Genomic DNA, 19843 nt, shown 5'->3' with positions numbered 1-19843 from the left:
TTAAATGTTTTTGTTTTAGTTATTGATTGTGGTTTCGTAAAAATGAGATGGTTCAATACTGAAACTCAAACTGATCGTTTGGTAGTGGTTCCTGTTAGTCAGGCGTCAGCAGAACAAAGGTCTGGAAGAGCGGGTCGTATGCGAGCTGGTAAAGCCTATAGGTAAGATTAGATATCTGATCAAGATAATTTTGTTCTTTATGTATGCCAGTATACAATACGAACCGATGATCAAATATCAATTAAATTTCCGACCTTAACTCTTCATATTAGAGTACGTAAAAGTGTATATATTATTTTATAAAAACTACATGCCACCAAATTTTAAACATTCATCTCTTTTAGTTGTTTCACATGAATTTCACTACGTTTTTTGTATGCTACTTTCGTCTTATTTTTAAAAATAAGCTTTGTAATAATAATTTTTATACTTAGGCTCTACACTGAAGAGGATTTCAAGAAATTGCCATTAAATACTTTGCCAGAAATGCAAAGAACTAACTTACTAGATGTTGTACTTCAATTAAAAGCCTTAGGAATAGATAATGTTCTACGATTCAATTTTCCTAGTCCACCATCAGCAAAAAATTTAATGATTGCATTTGAACTTCTGTATGCGTTGGGTGCAATTGACATGACAGGGAATTTAACAAAACCAGATGGTTTAACTATGGCAGAATTTGCATTGGAGCCATTATTTTCAAAAATGTTAATTGAATCAGGTAAAATTAGGCCAAAACTTTAAAAATCGATACGTTTGTAAGTTTTAGTAAATTTCTTACTTTATTGCAAGTTTATATCTTCATTATGGAGAGGTTACAAAATTTCTGAATAACCTAGAACATGGTGGAAAAAAATCGACGAAAATATAATTTAGATATTTAAAACTTCGCTTTTAGGTAAACTTGGATGTTCTGATGAAATAACGTCAATTGTGTCAATGTTACAAGTTGAAAACATTTTTGTTAAACCCAGAAGCGGTGAAGCTTCAATTCGTGCTAGGAAACAGAAGCGTAATTTTGAAGTACATGAAGGTGATTTGATAACATTGTTGAATGTGTATAATGGTTACCGTTCTAGTGATAATGCACGAGCATATTGTAGTCGTCATTTTTTAAGTTATAAAGCATTACAACGTGTTGATGAAATTCGTACACGAATTGAACATACGATGAGAAATTATAATATTCCAAAGTCATCAAGCAATGGTAAGATATACATAAATCTATATTTCGTGTTACCTTTTCCACCTTTGTTTAAAATAAAACTGCTTAAAAAACTAAGTCTTTGAAAAAACATGTATTAGAGATTTGAAAAAGTTCTCTCTCGCACGTCAATTTGTAAATTTATCTAGGAACAGTCACGCCCGTTAATATTACCGGCTCTTGGACTGTTAATCAATAATACTAACGTTTTGTAATTACAGGTTTTTCAGAACCAATCCTCAAAAGTATTACAGCGGGGTTGTTTCCGAATGCAGCATATTTACATCATTCCGGCGTGTACAAAACAATCCGTGGAGATATTGAACTGTATATTCATCCTAATAGTGTGTTTTATACGATGCAACAACCACAATGGTAATAAATAATAAACATATTTCTAATAAACTATCATTTACTCCTTACAAATAGTAAATTTATTATCGATTAATCTAGTGAAGTCGTCTATTATTAGCTTTAAGACGAGAATACTAAGTTTTGGTAGTTAATAAATCGTTTAATAAGCTCAATCGAGTAACATAATTACAAGAAAATATTATATTTTAGAAAAAAAGGAAGATCTCTTCATTAAAAAAATACAGCTTGGAAATAATCCCGTTTTTATATAAAACAAAGAAAACAGTACGGCAGTGTTGTATAGTACTCATATACTAGGCATACACCAAATTAGTTTGTCTATTAACAACGATCATACTATATTCAAAACACTGTTCTCGACTAGTCTCCTATGTCGGTACTAGTAATGCCTGATAACTTAAATTTGGTGATCGGGCGAGAACCAGTGTTTTGAATACAGTATGATCATTGTCAATAGACTCACTAAAAAAGTACGACTTCTCTGAATATCTTTACTTGAACTGATTTTTCAAAGCTAAAGAAAAAAAGGTTGAGACTACTGTCACACTTACTTTGTCGAACAACCTACGGGACACTGTTTGTGTACAATTGAGACTACGTTAAAACCCACAATCATTCAAAATCAATAATGAAATTTTGTTTTTTAGGGTTCTTTATACTGAAATATTATTTACAAATAAACTATACATGCAAGAAATAACAAATATTAAAGAAGAGTGGTTAATAGAAGTAGCACCTCATTTTTACAGAAAAACCAATTTACGTGATTTTGTTTGAAAAAAAAAAAAATGTTTTTTTTTTTATAAATTGTACGAATTTCTTACTATTGTTTAATAAATTAAATAATAATATTTTTGAATTTTTAATTTTCTAATATTTCACTAAATTCACTAAAAACAGAAACCACAAGGAAAATGTCACATCTGTCGGAACATGAATTCTATAGAATCTATACGATAAATACTCACATCCATTATTATTTTTCTTAGAAACTTTCTGCTTTTTCTACTTCGTATTTTTCGGAGTGTAAATATTCAATTCCCTTCCCAAGAACTGCATTTTTTTACTTAATGTTTAAATAATAAATGACTCGTTAGTTCTAAATTAGTTTGAATTATCCAACTTGAATCCGTGGAAGCTTCACTTATATGGTATTAAATATTCAAGTAATATTCAGGTTTTTTTATTCAGACAAAAAATCCTCTAGGTACGGAATGGCTCACAATCAAGAAAGAAAGTGGCGCTACACTAGTTTATTTTTTAAATGTATACTACCCACAAGTATAAAACCAACTTTTAAAAAGACACTCACTAGTTCACTTTCAACAAGTGAACTTGTGACTTGTGGTATTATGGAAACGAACCTTTTTGAAGATGTCAGTTGGTGATGATTATCCTTTAATTAATTATTTGTCCGGATTTAATAATAATGTTTATAATTCGTCTTATGTAGTTAGTTCAAAATTTTCTTTAGTATTATTTAAAAAATATAATGCTTTAATTGTTGATGTTTTTTTTGCATCAGCACATTTCTAATTTCTAACCTTAACAGTATTATTTAATGTTTATTATGACGTTATAATTAGAAATCTGCACATGAAATTTCAAAATATCGACATCTTCAAAAAGGTTCATTTCCATAATACCACAAGTCACAAGTGCACTTGTTGAAAGTGAACTAGTGGCTTTTTTACAGTTGGTTTTATACTTGTGGGTAGTACACATTTAGAAAATAAGCTAGTGTAGCGCCACTTTCTCATAAATTGATTGTGAGCCATTCAGGCTTCCGTATCTAGGTGCACATCTAAACTTTGTATTTGATTATGTGGGATAGGATAACAAATTTATATAAAACATAATACCAAGTGCTTTTATTTTTTACAATACGTTAAACGTTGCCAACTTTGAAAAAAAATTTTATCACAAAAATTTTAAATAATAAATCACAATTTTAAAATAAACATTTAATATAATCTTTGGTAATATTTTTTTTTTTCAAAAACAAATAAAAAAACAGTTAACATCATACATTTTGTTTTAAATGTAAAATTTTTGCTAATTTAAAATGATAAAATTTTGATATCAAATTATTTTATAGTATTTCCCAGTCTGTTAATGATACATCTGATCCGTCTGTTAATATATCTTGTGCTCCACTAAATCCAATATTTGGTGCTGTTCCTAGATAATCATCTGTAAGCATTCGACAAAAAATTTTATTTAAAGAGAAAGTAAATTCATACCCAAAATTTATTGCTGCCTACAGAACGGTTACTTACTTTTGAAAAAATAAAAAAGGTCCATATTAATGGGTTAGGGATAAAAATGATTAAGATTTATCCAATGCACCTAATATACGAATTTGAAGTTAGTAAAAGGATTAAATAAATAGCGACAAGCAATATTATGATCAACTTTCAAGTTTGCTTTGCCTCCGATTAAAAAGCTATAAAGACTATTATGAAATTTGACCCCCAAAGGCAGGCCCAGAGCTGATTTTTAGCACAAAGTTTCTCCCTGCACCTGAGTGAGGTGCAGAGAGAAACTTTTATTAGCTATGAATTTGAATTTTCAAATATAATTTAAAAAATGATTTTCGCTATTAAAATGCCTGGAAACTTTAAAAAAAATAGATTGATTCAAAGCTTAACAAAATTTGTGGAGGAAATATGAATTATTGACATTTTCTCACAACTCTAATAAGCAATTTTTTCAGGTTATCTCAATAGTAATTTATACAAAGAAGATTTGTGCTAAAAATCAATTTTAAATGCTATTTTCTCTTTTTAGCCTTCAATCGCTAACTGCAAAAGGTTCGCAACAAGTGAACATAAAAACTCGAAAGTTTAACAAGAAAGCGTAAGCCCACTGAGACTTTAATTTTCAATTAGTACCTAAATGATACAGCAAGATGGATTAGTTTTGTCTTTAGGATAGCTTTAAGGGTAGGGACGAAAACAGATTGATGTTTATGCCTAAACTACCTAGCAATGGTTTCCGTTAATTCTAATACACTTAGTTTAGTTGATAAATGTTGGCTTATTAGTGGATATGATTTCGGAAATAGAAGCAATATTATTACATGCTACTAACCTGGATCGTAGCTAAATTTATGATTTACTAATCCAGTATCGTCATCATTTTTCGTCGTTTTCTTTTTGATACGTTTCAACAGTCCTTTACTCGAAGATGAAGGTTTACTTATATTCGGTTGAACAACCCACACAGGCATTTGTGATTTTTTATCAACTTTCTTTGGTTTAGTATCCGTTTCACTAGTTGTTGACGGCGGTGGTTGGCAGACCTTTGTAACAGGAACTGTAATATTATTTTCTAAACTTTCACTCACATCATTTTCATTATTTTCCTCAATTTTTGATGTAAAATATAAAACGTCCGATAACAGTTTTTCTTTCGTTTTAATATCATTTTGTATGGAATCTGGACTTCTTAAATCTGGCTTAAGTAATGAAAAATCTGTGGGTAATTCAATCATACTTAAATTTAACGGTTGTACATGTTTCGGACTTAAATCAGGGGTATAATACGAGTTAGTCATTCGAGAATCTTCATCGTGCTTCTTTTGTTTTTTTCGCCGTGAATGTTTAAATAAAATATCAGAATCATAATTTTGTTCTCCAATTTTATCGAAAATTTCTAATTTTCGTAAACATTCCTCACTTGATTCCAAATATAAATCTTGATGTGTTCGCACGTGTCGAGGAGATTCAAATTTTGATACATACATTGTTTTATTATGATTTGGTGTTGTGGGTCCACCATTATTGGATATTAAACTTGCAACCATTTGTGCAAGATTTTGAGAATTTGCTTTCAATTTTTCGACATAATGTGCTGGATTTAAAATATCGTTTGTATCAGATTCATTTTCTTCTTCCTTTTCTGGAGATTCAAGAGCTTCTTCTGCTCGAACAATTGCTGTATTATCCGTTTCAATTGAACATTCTGTAATAGTAGGATTTGTTTCTAATAGTGTTGGTAATGCTGCTAAAATATTCGATGATTGGAATTTTGATGTAAAATCCTTTATGGAATTTGATATTGGAAGAAATAAGGTTGCCTGGGGAATGGAGTTTGCAGTCTCTTCTAAAAATAATAGCATTCGTTTCTTAGATTATTCTTGGGAAGATGAAACACAAAATCGTTACTAAAAATTTTAGCGAACTTACCAGCAATTTCTTCATGTTCATAAGCTATTCTGATTAAACTGCGGTCTCCTTCAAGAATAAATATTTCGTCTTTATTACAAGCGACCGATAAGACTCTGAAATAAAATTTAAACGATTAACATCCTGACATAGGTGGACTTTTCGACAATAAACTTTCGATAGTAAATTTTAGTTGAGACAAGTTTTTACTAATGAGGTTTATAAGATATTTTTGATTAAAGTAATCATTTGTTAGATAAAGCGCTTTGGAAAATCGCTAGTATAATTCTGATTTTCTGGTGATAAAATTTTATTTATCTTATGATAAATGTATTTAAAAATAATTTGACAACACTACTTATTATTAAAAGTATTTCTAAGGAAAAAAAATCACATTTGTCGATATGTTTTTGAAATGCACATGCTTTTGAAACAAATGGCATATACCTATTTTAGTCAAAAACAGAAATCAGACCCAAAAGTTTTAAATGTTAAACGGGGATAGAAGTTTTTGTGGAATCATTTGCAGTATTTCTATTCAATAGTCATCGTACTAAATGAAGAAAACAAAATTACCTCCTTACTCGACTAATAGATCCAATTACAACGAGATTTTCCGGATCTAAAATGTATACAACATTTGATTCATATGTAATTAAATACTTATTATTAAAGTACAATAATTTTCCAAAAGTTAATTCACTTTCATATTTAATACGTCTTAAATGATTTGAAATTGGATTTAGTAATGGAATTTCTGGAATGTCACTGGTTATTAAATCCTAAAATAATATATGTTTTTTTTAATACTATTACTTGGATAATTTCATAAAAAATATTTTATAGTTACCTTAAACAATAGTGTTCGCTCAACAGCACCATTTATATCAGCTACCCATATTCTTAAACCTGGTCGACTACAATATACTTCAATATCAGTCGGTTTTAAACCTTTTTTTACAAATATTCCACCAAATTTACCTAAACTGTAAACAAAATTTATACTTATTTTTATTATAAAACCAGGAAAGTATATTTGTGTACTTTATATAAGTCCAAGTCCTTCATACATGATACTTTTAATAGCTTTTGGTATCTCAACACATTATCTCACTTAACATATGAGGGTAAGACTTGTACACTTCAATGAAAAACGCACATTGCATATTTTCATTTGAACAAATAGAAAGAAATGGAAAAATTACATAGAAGCCGAGGCGCAAACGCGGATCCTCTATATATCCGGACTAGGAAGTAACCAACTCCGTCACTTCTGTTCTGTGTGAGTGACGCAAATTATGTGTAACCTTTTCGAGTCTTTTATTTTATTTGTATGTTTGTGTAAACAGAACACACAAACGTTTCGCACTACTATATATAAAAGCTTCACCCAGAGATAGGTTACAAAACAATTATTTTCTTTTCAAAATCAAAATATGAATACCAAAGTTTCACTTACTTTTTTCTATCTTTTTTTCCAACTTGACATACTTTCCATTTATCGTCTTGTCGATGACAAATAACACTTCGGTATGTTGTTGAAATTAATAAATACTGATTACAATAACTTAATTGCACAATTTCATAAGATTCGTTTACAATTTCTAACTCCTTACAAATATGCTAAAACCAAATAGAAGTTAAATTTTAAAAAATATATGACAATTTGGTCGTAAGAAGATATTTATTTAAATGGAACTGCGTTAACTCAATTTCTACTCTATACATGTACAGAATCTGCAGGGTATCAGGTTCAGAATGTTTGGATCCGAAACATTGATATTATTTGATAATTTGTAGAAATTTAAATGGTGTGAAAAATGTTTAGAAAATTTATTGTTCAAGAACAAAAATCTGAAGAATCCTTTACCGAAAAATGCACCAAAAAGTATTAAGAAGAAGAAATGCCCTATCATTTATCTGCGGGTTGCCATTTTTTAATCTGGAATCTACTAAGATAGTTCATCATTATTAAAAGTTCGTATTAAGGGCCTTATATGCGGACATATTATAGAGGCTGGGCTAAAGTAGATTAAAGAACACAGCTATGTTAAATGTTATTAAAACACAAGCACTTACCATAGAAAAATCTAATTCTGTAAGTACCACTAAACCATTTTTATCACCAGAAAATAATTTCATACCATTCGTAGTCCATTCCAAGCTGGATATTGGTGAGCCATGTATTTCTGTAACTGTATAACGTTCCAATTTTCTCGAACAATGTGATTTTAGGCTATCCGGTAATGTATCTGGATAGCTTTTAGGTATTTGGAATATACTGATTTGTCCATTTTGTTGACCACATGCAACCATATAGTCAACAGTTGATACTATTTGAATACAAGTTATCTCCGAACATGTCTACAAATAAATATTAATATAGATAAGATAAATTGAGACTATTGATCGTTGAAGGTAAAATTTATTTATATTATCAAGGTAGTGTTTGTTTATTCGATGCCCAGGTAAGTGACTATTTGCATTTCATTTTCCTGAACATTTTTTCTAATTTTTAATAATGAAATAATGCCTGATCCAGAATAAACATCCATTTATTTTCAAAAACTAATAATTATTTTCAACATTGTTTTTTTAAATCTTGGCATATAGTATGTGGTCAATAAATGTCGAAACCGCTTTGTTTGTTTACTGAGCGTTCTATCGATCAAAATTCAATCAGAATAAGAATTTAAAATTATTTAAACGAGAATTCATTTCTTGAGTTAAAATGTCGTATTTGAACCTAACAAATCAACTTAACTACTAAGCAAAAAATAAAATAGACCAACATATTTTTGCCTCTATTCAATATTTTAAAACACAATAAGTTAGTGTAACAGAAGGTAACAGAATTATAATTTTTGCTTATCACACTTTTGGTATATCTGGGTTTTGATTAAAATGCCACTAGTCTACCACAGGATGAACGCAAGGGCCAAAAAACTCGCAGATTCGTGCTAACTCGCTCTCATTAAAGGCATGACAAAGACGCGGATCACAGGGTGGGCGCTAGTCAGCATGAATCTGCGGGTAATCGCAATCTCACTTTCGGACATTCATTAAAAGCGTGATTTAATTTTTTCAACACTTTTTTCACGAGTCTTTTGTATTTCAAGTTTTACCATTCTAAGTGATATTACTGTATCATATAATACTTTGACATTTCCGTTTTCATCGCTTTTTTCCCTTTTCCAACACTCTTTAGAAACTTATTATTTTTTTAAACAAGCACCTCGTGAAAAAATTCATTTTTACCAAAAGTGAGATAGCTAAACTACCCAGAATTATGTTTAAAATTATGGAATAATTGAATTCTTGTTATTTATGTAGATAATTATTTTATTTTTGGATAGTTATGAGCAGTGGTGTAATTGTAAAATCAGCAGAAAGTAAATGGAATATAGACAGTAAAAATTAGAGATTATATGCTAGAAATCTAAAGTGTATATAGCTAGAAATCTAAAGTGTATAGTTATAATTTAAATCGAATGGATATACGCTAACATGTCAGATGAAAACACCGGGGATATCGCCGTATTACCTCCATTACAGGACTAGTTATGGGTAGATAACTCAAGCCCAAGAGCCGAAAATCATTTCATAAGTAATCAGTTAACCTTCACAAAATCAACCATAGCCTGAACTATCTTAGAGTAAAAGATATTTAAAAATAAACTTAAGTTTTTAAAATTATTTTAAGTTAGAAATATCCTTCAGTACTTCACAAATTAGTGGAATTTCTTACGTTAATTAAGTAATTCCCCAAACTCAATGTGCATTAGAATTTACTAAATTAAAAAAAAGACTATGTTATCATATAATGACCTGCAAAAAATGTTATCTAGTCAAGGTCAATTTTACTTCCAACATAAGTTCCAAAAAACGGAAGTAAATTAAAGATTTCTCGTTTAAAAAATATCACTAATTTAATACGAGAAAGTCTAATGACACACTTATCCCAAAAAGAAATATTGAATAGTTTTAGAAATCACTGTCATAAAACAATATTGAAAATATATGTTTAAACAATAGAGGCGTAATTAAAAAAAAACAATAAAAATTTCTTACTTCACATTTAAATTTTTCAAATTGACCCAATTTCCTATTATACCAAAATAGAGCACCAATATTTGTGCCCAACGCTAGATATTCAGTTATAACATCGATACAAGTGATTGATATATATTTTGAAAAAAGTCCAGTCTGGACTTTTATTGGAATTTGATTGATAATTTCTGATAAAGGTGCCCATTCTCTCAACGCAATTTCTTCATCCATCGTCAACACTATTTATTAAAATATCTTTTTATTAAAATCACAATAGTTTTCAATCCAAATCCATTGATGGATTTTTCTCCAGATACTGATGTTGATACATTTCCTAATGTTATAAAATATAAAATACAATTTCGGTTTACTGCAGTGTTTATTACCTTTAACCTTTCAGAAAAATAAATATTACCTTATCAGTAAAAATAATAATACATTCATTCATCTTGGTAAATATTTATTTAAAAAAAAAAATAAAACCATTATTTATCACTCAAAATTAATTTTAAGTACGTTGCACAAAACCTTGGATTATTGGATTTATTTACGAATTTATTTTACAGATGGCAAAGATAACAATTGGTACACTGCTGAACTCATACCATGATTCATTCGATTTTGTTATTCATAGATGTATTTATGTCCAGTTGCACCGACGTCTTTCAAAGTTTCATTTTTCAAAACACAATAATTCGAATAAAATATAGTTTAGACATAACCTCTTGATGATACTTGACGCTGGTTTCGAGAGTAAAATTAGGGTTCCATCTGACTGAAAAAATAGAGTTATGTCTAGAGTCAAATTAAATATAAATTTATTTAGCCACTACCATCAAAATCAATCCTGAGAGTAAAAATCTAAACTATATTTATCTATTTACGATTTAACGGTGATAAGTTTTTTTCCAGGTGGCAGCACGGCCTAAACTGACCACGTGACTTAATTTGCCACTCAAACTCAGTGTTAAACTCAAAAAACTCAAGCACAGCGTCAAACGTCAGTAATCAGTATATTCCTCTATACTCAGTTTGTTTTTAACTCCGATAGGAACTTCTTCATTGAAAATAACTTTTAAAACTTCTTGTTTTTTTTTTTTTTTTTTTTTTTATTTAATCCCACCAACTTTCAAATGAAAACCCATTTACTAACCTTTAACTTAAATAACATTGAAATTATTAAATTAAAGTTTGGAAAAAACATTATAAATGAATAATTCACATGTAAATTTATATTACAACTCAAGCTATTCTAATGTACAATTTGTAATGTACCATATCGTTAGCCATTTATATTATATGAAGTAAGAAGAGTTCTTACGGTTTATGTATAAAACAAAGAGGGATTATATATGTGTATATGTGATTGTATATTTTAGACTTTATATTTAATTTTGTTGAGGAGAGGAGATTATAGGTTCCGTTAATTAATTAAACACTTGACTTATTATTATAGTCTTCTATATCTTTATTAATTATTATTTAACAATTATGTGTATTCAAAAATTCATATATCTATTGAACTTGTTGCTCGTCTGCTTGCTCGAGTCAGAGTTGGATATATCCCAAAAAGCGAGTGGAGGGGTGCAAAGCCGCCATGACATAGTGCGCACTGCCAAGCGCACTTACTCAAGTATGAGAAAACGTAAAGTCTTCTCCAACACTCCCTCCCTTTGCGTTTTCTTAAATCTAAGTTATTCTTAACAAAAATATTTTATTTTGTACTTAAAGATTACATCTAATAATAAAAAAATAATAATATCTCCTTACAAATTTACTTCTAATTTTATAAGACACTATCTATTTGGTGTGATAGCTTAAACATATAAAAAAAAACAAAAAAAACTTATTAGTTTAGGTTCTTTGGTACTTCTTAATTACTCTGTACCTTTTTAGAAAAAAAACAATATCGAACCCTTTTTGAAAATACTGTGATAAACTATGATAAACTTATTTTCTAGTGATAATAATAATAATTTTTTTTTTTTTTTTTTTTTTTTTTTTTTTTTTTTTTTTTTTCACTGCGCACTCTTCTAATCAGCAGCATCTATTTCTTTTCTTCTGGTTTAGCGGGTTTTTCTGAAATATAATAAACAAATTAGAGATTTTAATTAAATCTATCTTATTAAATTAAATTAAATTCATAATTTTATCTCTATGTTTTTCATGAGAACTAGAAGGTAGAGGTTTTGTCATTATATCAGCGATATTTTCATCTGTAGGTACCCATTCTACCTTTATCTGACCTCTAGATACACACGACTTAACGAAATCACCGTGTGTTTCCGCCATAGGAACCTTTTGACCCTTAATTTCTCTAATATTTAAATTAGATTTAATTACATCTAAATCATCATCAAAACTTTTTAGTTTATGATGACCTTCTTTTTGAGTACACGCTCCTGCCGATTTATTATCGCATCTAATTGTAACAGGATAATTTGTTTTACCTACCATGTCCCTAATTGCCTTATCTAATGAAATAACTTCCTGACATACTTCGCTCATTGCCAAGTATTCAGCTTGACAAGTTGACAGGGATGGATAATTCTGCTTGTGGCTTCTCCAAGCCACCGTATCACCGTATAGATGAATCACATACCCACTGGTTGAGGTTGATTCTTCACAGTCTCTAAAACTTGCATCTGTTACCGCTTCTAAATTATTTGTAAGACCTCTAAATCTTAAACCTACGTTCGAAGTTCCTCTAAGGTATCTAAAAATTCTTTTGACTTCTACCCAGTCTTCTTCAGTAGTATTTAATTGTCTTCTAGATAAATAGTTGACCGCATACGATATATCTGGTCTAGTGGTGCCAGCTAAATATAATAGACTCCCAATAGCTTCTCGATAAGGTACTTTGAGTTTTGCATCTACTTTGGAACTGACTTGATTTTCATTTTGTTTTATTTTTCCTTTTTCACTTCTATGTTTCACTTGTCTAGTGACCATGGGAGTGTTTTGTGGCTTGCATTCCTTCATATTGAAACGTTCTAGAATCTTTTCAATATAATCTGGTTGTGAAATTAGCATTTCTTGATTTGATCTATCTCTTTCTATTTTCATACCAAGAAACATTTTGGGCTCACCCAACATTTTCATTTCAAACTCAGATTTTAACACTGTTTTAATTTCTTCTAATTTTTCAGGATAATTACTAGCTGCTATCATATCATCTACATACAGCGCTAGCACAGCCATTTTACCTTCTTTTCTCCATGTGTACAAACAAGGTTCATTCACATCATTTTCTAATCCTAGTTTTCGAGCAACTTCTGAAAATCTATTGTTCCACTTTTTAGGGCTAATTTTAAGACCGTATAATGATTTATTTAATTTACATACCTTGGTTCTTTTAATTTTATCTCCATTTTCTAGTCCCTCAGGTATTTCCATATAAATTAATTCATCTAATTTTCCATATAAAAATGCTGTTTTTACATCCATCTGTTCTGCATCTAGGTTATATTTATTTATCACAGCTAGAACTGTTCTGACTACTGATAATCTAGATACAGGAGCATATGTTTCTCTCAATTCATACACATGTCTATCTTTAAAACCCCTGATTACTAGTCTAGCTTTATAAATTATTTCTCCATTTTTATCTTCTTTTGTTTTAAATATCCATCTAGAGTCTATAATATTTGATTTCTCTCCTCTAATGGTTGTAGTTGGCCTGTCAACGATATCCCATACCTGATTATCATCCATTGATTTAATTTCTTCTTCCATGGCCTTTTTCCACTTCGGCCAATCCGCTCTTTTTCTAGCTTCATCGCAATTAGTAGGATCTTTATTAATATTTGCAAACATAGCATGTTTTAGTTCATTTATTTCTATTGCTTTGTTTTCCTGCCCATCTAAATTTTGACCGAATTGAAATTTGTCTATTTCAATATCTTTTGCTGTAAAGAATGCAAAACTAGTATCTTCTATCAGTTGAGTTTTTGCTCTATAAACAAAATTTTCATCTAATTTTGGTTTTGGAATTCTTTTGGATAACTTTGGTATTTTAACCTCTTTTTCTTTTATTTCCTGTTCTTCTAATGATTTTTTCTTTGGTCTACCCCGCTTCAGGTTTTTCTTATCTATTTGTTCCTCTAATACTAACTCATTATTAATAATGGGAATGGAGTTATTTTCTTCTACGTTAAACCAGTCTATATTATTTTCATCTAGTTTTCCATGTTCTTCTAATCTATCAACATCTAACAAGTCTTTATATACTTGTTTTTCATTGAATTTAACATGTCTTGAATTTATAAATCTATTCGTTGAATAATGCCACAAAACATACCCTGTGCTTGAATAACCTACCAATATTGTTTTTAACGCTCTTTCGGAGAACTTGGTTTCTGTGATTGGTATTCTCACATAAGCTAAACAACCAAACCTTCTAAGTGAATCTAAATGATTTTTCAGACTTGAATTTATTCTATATAATGGAGTTTCAAAATTATTTGATTTGTGCGGTGTTCTATTATAAACATTAACTGCTGTTTCAGCTGCCAAAGACCAGAACCTTTTTGGTACCCCAGAACCAATTAGCAACGCTCTAATTTTCTGCTGTAACGTTTTGTTAAATTTTTCAGCTGTACCATTGTGTTCTGGAGTGTAAGGTGGTGCAAAGTTTTCTTCTATTTTCTCTTCTTTCATTATTTCTAGAAATTCCCCTCCACAAAATTCTGTACCATTATCTGTTCTAATGTAACATACTTTACTATCTTTTCCTATCAGATTTCGCATTCTAATCAAGAATTTTCTAAGAACATTACCTGCTTCACTCTTGTTTTGCACTGGATATACTTGAGCATATCTAGAAAAATCATCTATAAAAACAATGATGAATCTATTTTCACCAGGGAACGATAAGGGTGTTATTGGTCCCATGGTATCAACATGAATCGTGTGTAGAGGTCTAACCGATCTAGTTCTAGTCTCTTTGAATGGTAATTTTTCCATTTTTGCTAAAATACACGTTTCACAATTTTGAATTTCTTTTGTAAAATTTATTTTCTTTAATATTTCATTTGATTTTTGTATTTCTTTTAAGTATTTAAACGACGGATGACCTAGTCTACAATGCCATAACATGGCTTCATCTAATTTGTTATTTTTAATTACCGTTTTATTTGACTCTAACTCTTTCATTTTATTGAACTTTTCTAATTCTTTCACCGAATTTAAATCTAATATTTTTCTATTCAAAGTTTGCTCATCTAATTTAAAATCTGATTCTAATTTTTCTATGCCCGTATTATTTTCGTTTTCATTCAGATTTTGTTCATCCCGACACTTCTCCCTCCCAATCCCTGACGAATCGCATCTGATGCTTTGGGTAGTTTCTCCCTCCGAAACTGATAAACCCAAAACATTATTTGTCTGAGATTGATCAAGATGGTCAAAATCTGATATTATTTGCCCATTACATTGATATGATTTTACTTCGCAATTTTCTGAATCATTTGTATTAACTTTTAATGTTACAATCCAATTTGGTTTTTCATATTTTCCTGATAAAAATTCATCTCCCGTAATTTTATCGAAGATTGTTAAAGTTTTATCGTCTAAATATATTCCTAGTCCAGCATCTACAAAGCGTCTTAATGATATTAAATTTTTCGCGATGTTTTCAGCAGCTAATACATTTGTTAATTTTATAGACTGATTTGTATTTACTTTGTATAAATACAAATCACCTTTTCCATCTATTTTTATATCAGCTATTCTATTTTTATTAGCACTTTTAATAACCTCATTTGAGCAATATTTAAAATTACTTAGAATTATGCTTTTCTTAACTATATGTTCTGTAGCACCCGAATCTGCTACGAACTTTATTTCTTTTGTACTTGTATTATCATTTAAAATCTCACCTGTTAGATTAGCTTTAGCATTTGATTTTTGTGGACGACTGTAGGGCTTTTTATTATTGCGGTTGAACGACGTTTGACCCCCTTTGTATACAATTCTACCTCTACCTCTAGTTTGATTATCTGTTTTTGATGTGCTTGACCATTTTTGTTTATTATCTAATTTGTTTACATACCCTCTTCCTCTAGATGAATTTCCTCCTCTGTAATTTTCATTACCACGTTTAGGACAATTTGTACCTATGTGGCTAGATACTTGTCGGCACACATAGCAAAAATACAAATCGTATTTAATTAGAGGACAATCACTCTCATTATGCCCTGTTTTATTACATCTATGGCAATTACGGTGAGGATCACTCTGCCAGGCTGGTTTAACCTGAGCTGAGTTTGCTGTTGTTGTTGTAGCTTTTTGGGGTTTAGCTGCTTTCCTCTCTGCTTCTAACTGTAATAAATATGATTTTAATTGATCTAAAGTCATTTGTTCACCCATTTGCCTTTTCATTAAATCAGCAGATCTAATATCGGGTTCTGTGTCCGATACTGCTTGATAAAATGCAGATCGTTTTTCCTCATTTGTCAAAGGAATTGCTTCTTCACAATTTTCATAACTTCTAATTAACTCATTAAATCTAGTAATAAAATTATGAGCTGATTCATTTTTATTTAGCTTTAAGTTATATAATTGAGTTCTAACAGCTGAATGAGTTAAATTGTTTTCTGTTCTTCTAAATTCTCTAATTCTTTGTAGGACTAACTTAGGATCAGAAATATTTAAAACTTCTGCATGATAATATTCTTCTAAATGTGATATTATTATGCGTCTAACTTTATTACGTCTTTTTGATATGGTATCAGCAGTAAGGTTGTTTGGTGGATTAATTTGATCATTTATTACATCAATTAAATCTTTTTCTGTTAATTCACTTCTCAAATGATCCATCCAAACATCCATATTGCTTTTTCTAGTTAATTTATAATCTTTTTTATTATCTGACCCTTTTGATTCTAAAGTTTTTCTAATTTCTAGTGCCGTATTATTTAATGCTTGTGCTATTTCTAAACTTACATTTTGACCAATACTAGCATTGGGTTGTTGTATGTGACTTGCTTCTAATGTTGCGTCTATTGTGGTAGAATTGAATACATTTCCATCTAATCGTCTAAATTGTCGTTCTGAATCCGCTGGTGTTTGTTGTATTGTTGATGAGATTTTTTGTGCTTCTACCAAGACCTTTCTCACTTCTTCAGTTGCTAAACGTTGTTCTCGTATTGTTTCTAGTCGTGTTCTTTCTGCTGTAGCTAAATTTCTTGTTATACTTTCGACTTCACCCAGCATGTTGAGGTGTTTTTCCATGACTTGTTTCATGGACTTAACCAAATATTGCTGATCTCGCATACATGTGACCAACTTAAAATTATGAATATCAGATTCAATATTAGGGGGATTATCCCTTGTTTCTTCTTCTTCTGATTGATTTTCTGTAAACAATATTTTCTATAATGTTTGGATTTTTATGATAAAATAAATTTAATTCATTTTATCACATCTATTTCTAATACTAAAAAAAAAATTGGATCCTTTTTCTAATTTCTAATAACATTGTTTACCATCTAGGACAAATCAAACAAAAAAAATTACCTTTATTTTGTGTATTTTCTCCATCACCCTCCAATAATTCATTTTCTAATGATGAATCATCTAAAATTTCCTTTTGCTGTTCAAAAATTTCGTCTTGATTATCAGTCGACATACTAGCTCTATTTTTTTTTTTTTTTTTTTTTTTTTTTTTTATTCAAGCGACAATTCTGTAATAAAATATTTACAGATTTAGATTTTTGTAATAAAATACCAAACATTTTTTTTTTTTTATTTAACAATTGAGAGTTCAATAAATCTCTCTTCACTTGAATGATTTCGCCCTATCTTGACTGCACAGCAAGTCAAAACTGTTCGAAATCAGCTGTCATCCTCCCACACACCGATACACCACACGCGCTCTCTTCCTCTCGTTTCAAGGCACAGCACTCGAAATTACCGGGAAGAGCCGATCGCACACGTGTGATGCTCAAGAGCGTGTTCATAATGATTGCTTAATTTAAACAAAAGCGTTCCCTGCACAGCAGTTATTACTTTTTATTTGTTTATGATTTGAGCTAGCGAATTATATAATTTAATTTTATTCTTATTTTTGTTTTATTATACGAAAATAATAAAACTCGATTTTATATCTAATTTATCTAATACTTTAGTCTAAGCAACGTTGTTTTATACTGATTATTATTATAAAAATATTATTAATCAATAATCATATAAATATTATATAAATATTATTAAATGATTAATTTTCACTTTTCTAAAATAAAAAAATTCCGAGAGTTTAGAGACAAAGAGAAGAAAAAATATATATTAAAAAAAACTTAGAATAAAAATGTTTTCAAAACACTTTTATCTGTATTATATGTATATATGTACATCTATAAGCTAAGAATGCTTCGTTTGACAAGAAGCAAAGAGAAAGACAGACAGCTTTCTTGTTTACTTTTCAAGCGTCCGTTACTGTCGTACGCATATCTCCGTCTCTATCTCTCATGCTTGTTTATGCCTGGAATAATATTTATACACAAATATTATTCGTTTTATATATTTTTCCTTTGAAAACAAAGAAAATTAATTTTGTGTCATCCATTTTGAAACTTTAATAATTCTAAAAAAATTTTTCTTTTTAACACTTCTTTAATTGATCTAATATTTATTTATATTTTCCTGTAAGGGTAAATTCTTAATAAATCTTAAACTATGTGCACATTCTAATTTCAATCTCACGTGTAACATTCATTCAAGCGCTTGATTTATTATGTCGACAATTAATAAAAAATTTTATGTGGCCACTTACCAGATTTCTAATTATTATCAAAAAAAATTTGTTCACTTCTTTTTGTAATCACAAAAGTCTCCTCTCTCACACACAGCGTGTTGGTCCCATAACCTTTTAGACTTTATATTTAATTTTGTTGAGGAGAGGAGATTATAGGTTCCGTTAATTAATTAAACACTTGACTTATTATTATAGTCTTCTATATCTTTATTAATTATTATTTAACAATTATGTGTATTCAAAAATTCATATATCTATTGAACTTGTTGCTCGTCTTCTTGCTCGAGTCAGAGTTGGATATATCCCAAAAAGCGAGTGGAGGGGTGCAAAGCCGCCATGACATAGTGCGCACTGCCAAGCGCACTTACTCAAGTATGAGAAAACGTAAAGTCTTCTCCAACAGTATACATGAACCCAGTCGGTGAAACTCATCATCTGAAGTTGTACACTTACAATACTAATCACACACAGTAACACATGGCCATTATAGTCAATATTTTTGGTATCTATGGTCTTTAGTTCAAAATAAACTTTTTTTCATCATGTTATAAGCGCAAGTATGAGTTCATTTTTTCGGACTGGTAGCAATAAGTTAGACGAAGATAGAAGATATTTGCTAACCATTTCATCATATTGGTTATAAATCATTTACTCCGAAACAAAAGAGAATCGTGATTTTAAAATGAAATGGTCGATTTATATTACCAATAACAGTTTTATATTTGTACACTTTCAGATCTCCAGTGATTATCTTCTCTTTTGTCAATCCTAATAATTATAAATAATGTTTGTACAATACAAAAGACATTTTTACATTTATAATTTTTGAGAAGTTTCATTTGAAATGATCAACTATATAGTTGTATACTACAGATCTATATAGATCAGTGAACGTACCCCATTAATCAGCTACTCGGCGCCATGACTAATATTTGACTTAATCAGAGGCATAACCGCATAACTGTAATTGTGTATGTTAATTACGTATGGTGCAACCCAACCTAAGTAAGTAGGTATATCCTCCATGAGTACATCGCGAACGTAAACGAATCAGTATGATCTTTACAAGGAATTTGATTGTTGTTTTAGAGAAAGTGCCACTTGGATTTAACAAGTAAATAGGCTCTTGAGCGGCTCCTGTTAGTCGTGTAAATAGTTATCCTTTTTTTTCTTAAAAGTGAATTTGTGTGTCTTATGGTATCCTAACAAATTTTTTTAAAATAGTGTGAGTACACTCTTTTTCGAAATAAAATTAACCACTCCTATAATTTTCTACATCAATCATTTTTT

The 19843-nt window shown here is 29.7% G+C and overlaps 4 protein-coding genes across 9 annotated transcripts in view; 2 read left to right on the top strand and 2 right to left on the bottom strand.

The window, feature by feature from the left end:
• The window catches only part of LOC123292596 (probable ATP-dependent RNA helicase DHX35), a 39186-nt gene extending 36830 nt beyond the window's left edge, over nucleotides 1-2356 (top strand). Inside the window, exons 6-10 of the mRNA XM_044873309.1 lie at nucleotides 20-161; nucleotides 435-721; nucleotides 899-1207; nucleotides 1426-1579; nucleotides 2227-2356. Of these exons, the coding sequence (XP_044729244.1) occupies nucleotides 20-161; nucleotides 435-721; nucleotides 899-1207; nucleotides 1426-1579; nucleotides 2227-2356 (1022 nt within the window). The remainder of the gene's footprint in view (nucleotides 1-19; nucleotides 162-434; nucleotides 722-898; nucleotides 1208-1425; nucleotides 1580-2226) is intronic.
• Nucleotides 2357-3638: 1282 nt separating this feature from the next.
• LOC123293600 (WD repeat-containing protein CG11141) lies at nucleotides 3639-10437 on the bottom strand. Its single transcript, XM_044874476.1, has 9 exons — nucleotides 10214-10437; nucleotides 9820-10132; nucleotides 7828-8112; nucleotides 7208-7371; nucleotides 6599-6734; nucleotides 6325-6530; nucleotides 5770-5864; nucleotides 4673-5686; nucleotides 3639-3772 (listed from the first exon to the last, which is right to left on the bottom strand). Exons 2-9 carry the CDS (start codon nucleotides 10027-10029, stop codon nucleotides 3672-3674), a joined length of 2211 nt encoding a protein of 736 aa, XP_044730411.1. The 5' UTR covers nucleotides 10030-10132; nucleotides 10214-10437; the 3' UTR covers nucleotides 3639-3671.
• A 1359-nt stretch (nucleotides 10438-11796) lies between these two features.
• LOC123293601 lies at nucleotides 11797-17478 on the bottom strand. Of its 2 annotated transcripts, none has more exons than XM_044874478.1 (4): nucleotides 17317-17476; nucleotides 16744-17156; nucleotides 15851-16119; nucleotides 11797-11877 (listed from the first exon to the last, which is right to left on the bottom strand). In XM_044874478.1, exons 1-4 carry the CDS (start codon nucleotides 17426-17428, stop codon nucleotides 11865-11867), a joined length of 807 nt encoding a protein of 268 aa, XP_044730413.1. In that variant the 5' UTR covers nucleotides 17429-17476; the 3' UTR covers nucleotides 11797-11864. The 2 variants fall into 2 exon arrangements, with proteins under 2 accessions (XP_044730413.1, XP_044730412.1); XM_044874477.1 differs by having other exon boundaries at nucleotides 11804-11877; nucleotides 15678-16119; nucleotides 17317-17478.
• A 2134-nt stretch (nucleotides 17479-19612) lies between these two features.
• LOC123293598 (calpain-B-like) overlaps nucleotides 19613-19843 on the top strand; it is a 29432-nt gene continuing 29201 nt past the window's right edge. For all 5 annotated transcript variants that reach the window (XM_044874473.1, XM_044874470.1, XM_044874475.1 and 2 more), the window contains exon 1: nucleotides 19613-19778. The gene's annotated coding sequence lies outside the window, so the exon portion shown is untranslated. The remainder of the gene's footprint in view (nucleotides 19779-19843) is intronic.

The sequence above is a fragment of the Chrysoperla carnea genome, chromosome 2 (assembly GCF_905475395.1).
Source record: "Chrysoperla carnea chromosome 2, inChrCarn1.1, whole genome shotgun sequence".
Taxonomy (NCBI): domain Eukaryota; kingdom Metazoa; phylum Arthropoda; class Insecta; order Neuroptera; family Chrysopidae; genus Chrysoperla; species Chrysoperla carnea.
This window is presented reverse-complemented; position numbering and strand designations above follow the sequence as displayed.

Excerpts from the sequence above, each read along its gene's own strand:
- LOC123293600 (XM_044874476.1), bottom strand. The coding sequence starts at position 10,029 with ATGGATGAAGAAATTGCGTTGAGAGAATGGGCACCTTTATCAGAAATT. Across the intron at positions 8,113-9,819 it reads TTGAAAAATTTAAATGTGAA|ACATGTTCGGAGATAACTTG; the intron begins GTAAGAAATTTT and ends ATTTATTTGTAG. Across the intron at positions 5,865-6,324 it reads TCTATTAGTCGAGTAAGGAG|AGTCTTATCGGTCGCTTGTA; the intron begins GTAATTTTGTTT and ends ATTTTATTTCAG.
- LOC123293601 (XM_044874477.1), bottom strand. The coding sequence starts at position 17,428 with ATGTCGACTGATAATCAAGACGAAATTTTTGAACAGCAAAAGGAAATT. Across the intron at positions 17,157-17,316 it reads AGAAAATACACAAAATAAAG|AAAATCAATCAGAAGAAGAA; the intron begins GTAATTTTTTTT and ends TATTGTTTACAG. Across the intron at positions 16,120-16,743 it reads ATGCTAGTATTGGTCAAAAT|TTAGAAGCAGAGAGGAAAGC; the intron begins GTAAGTTTAGAA and ends TATTTATTACAG.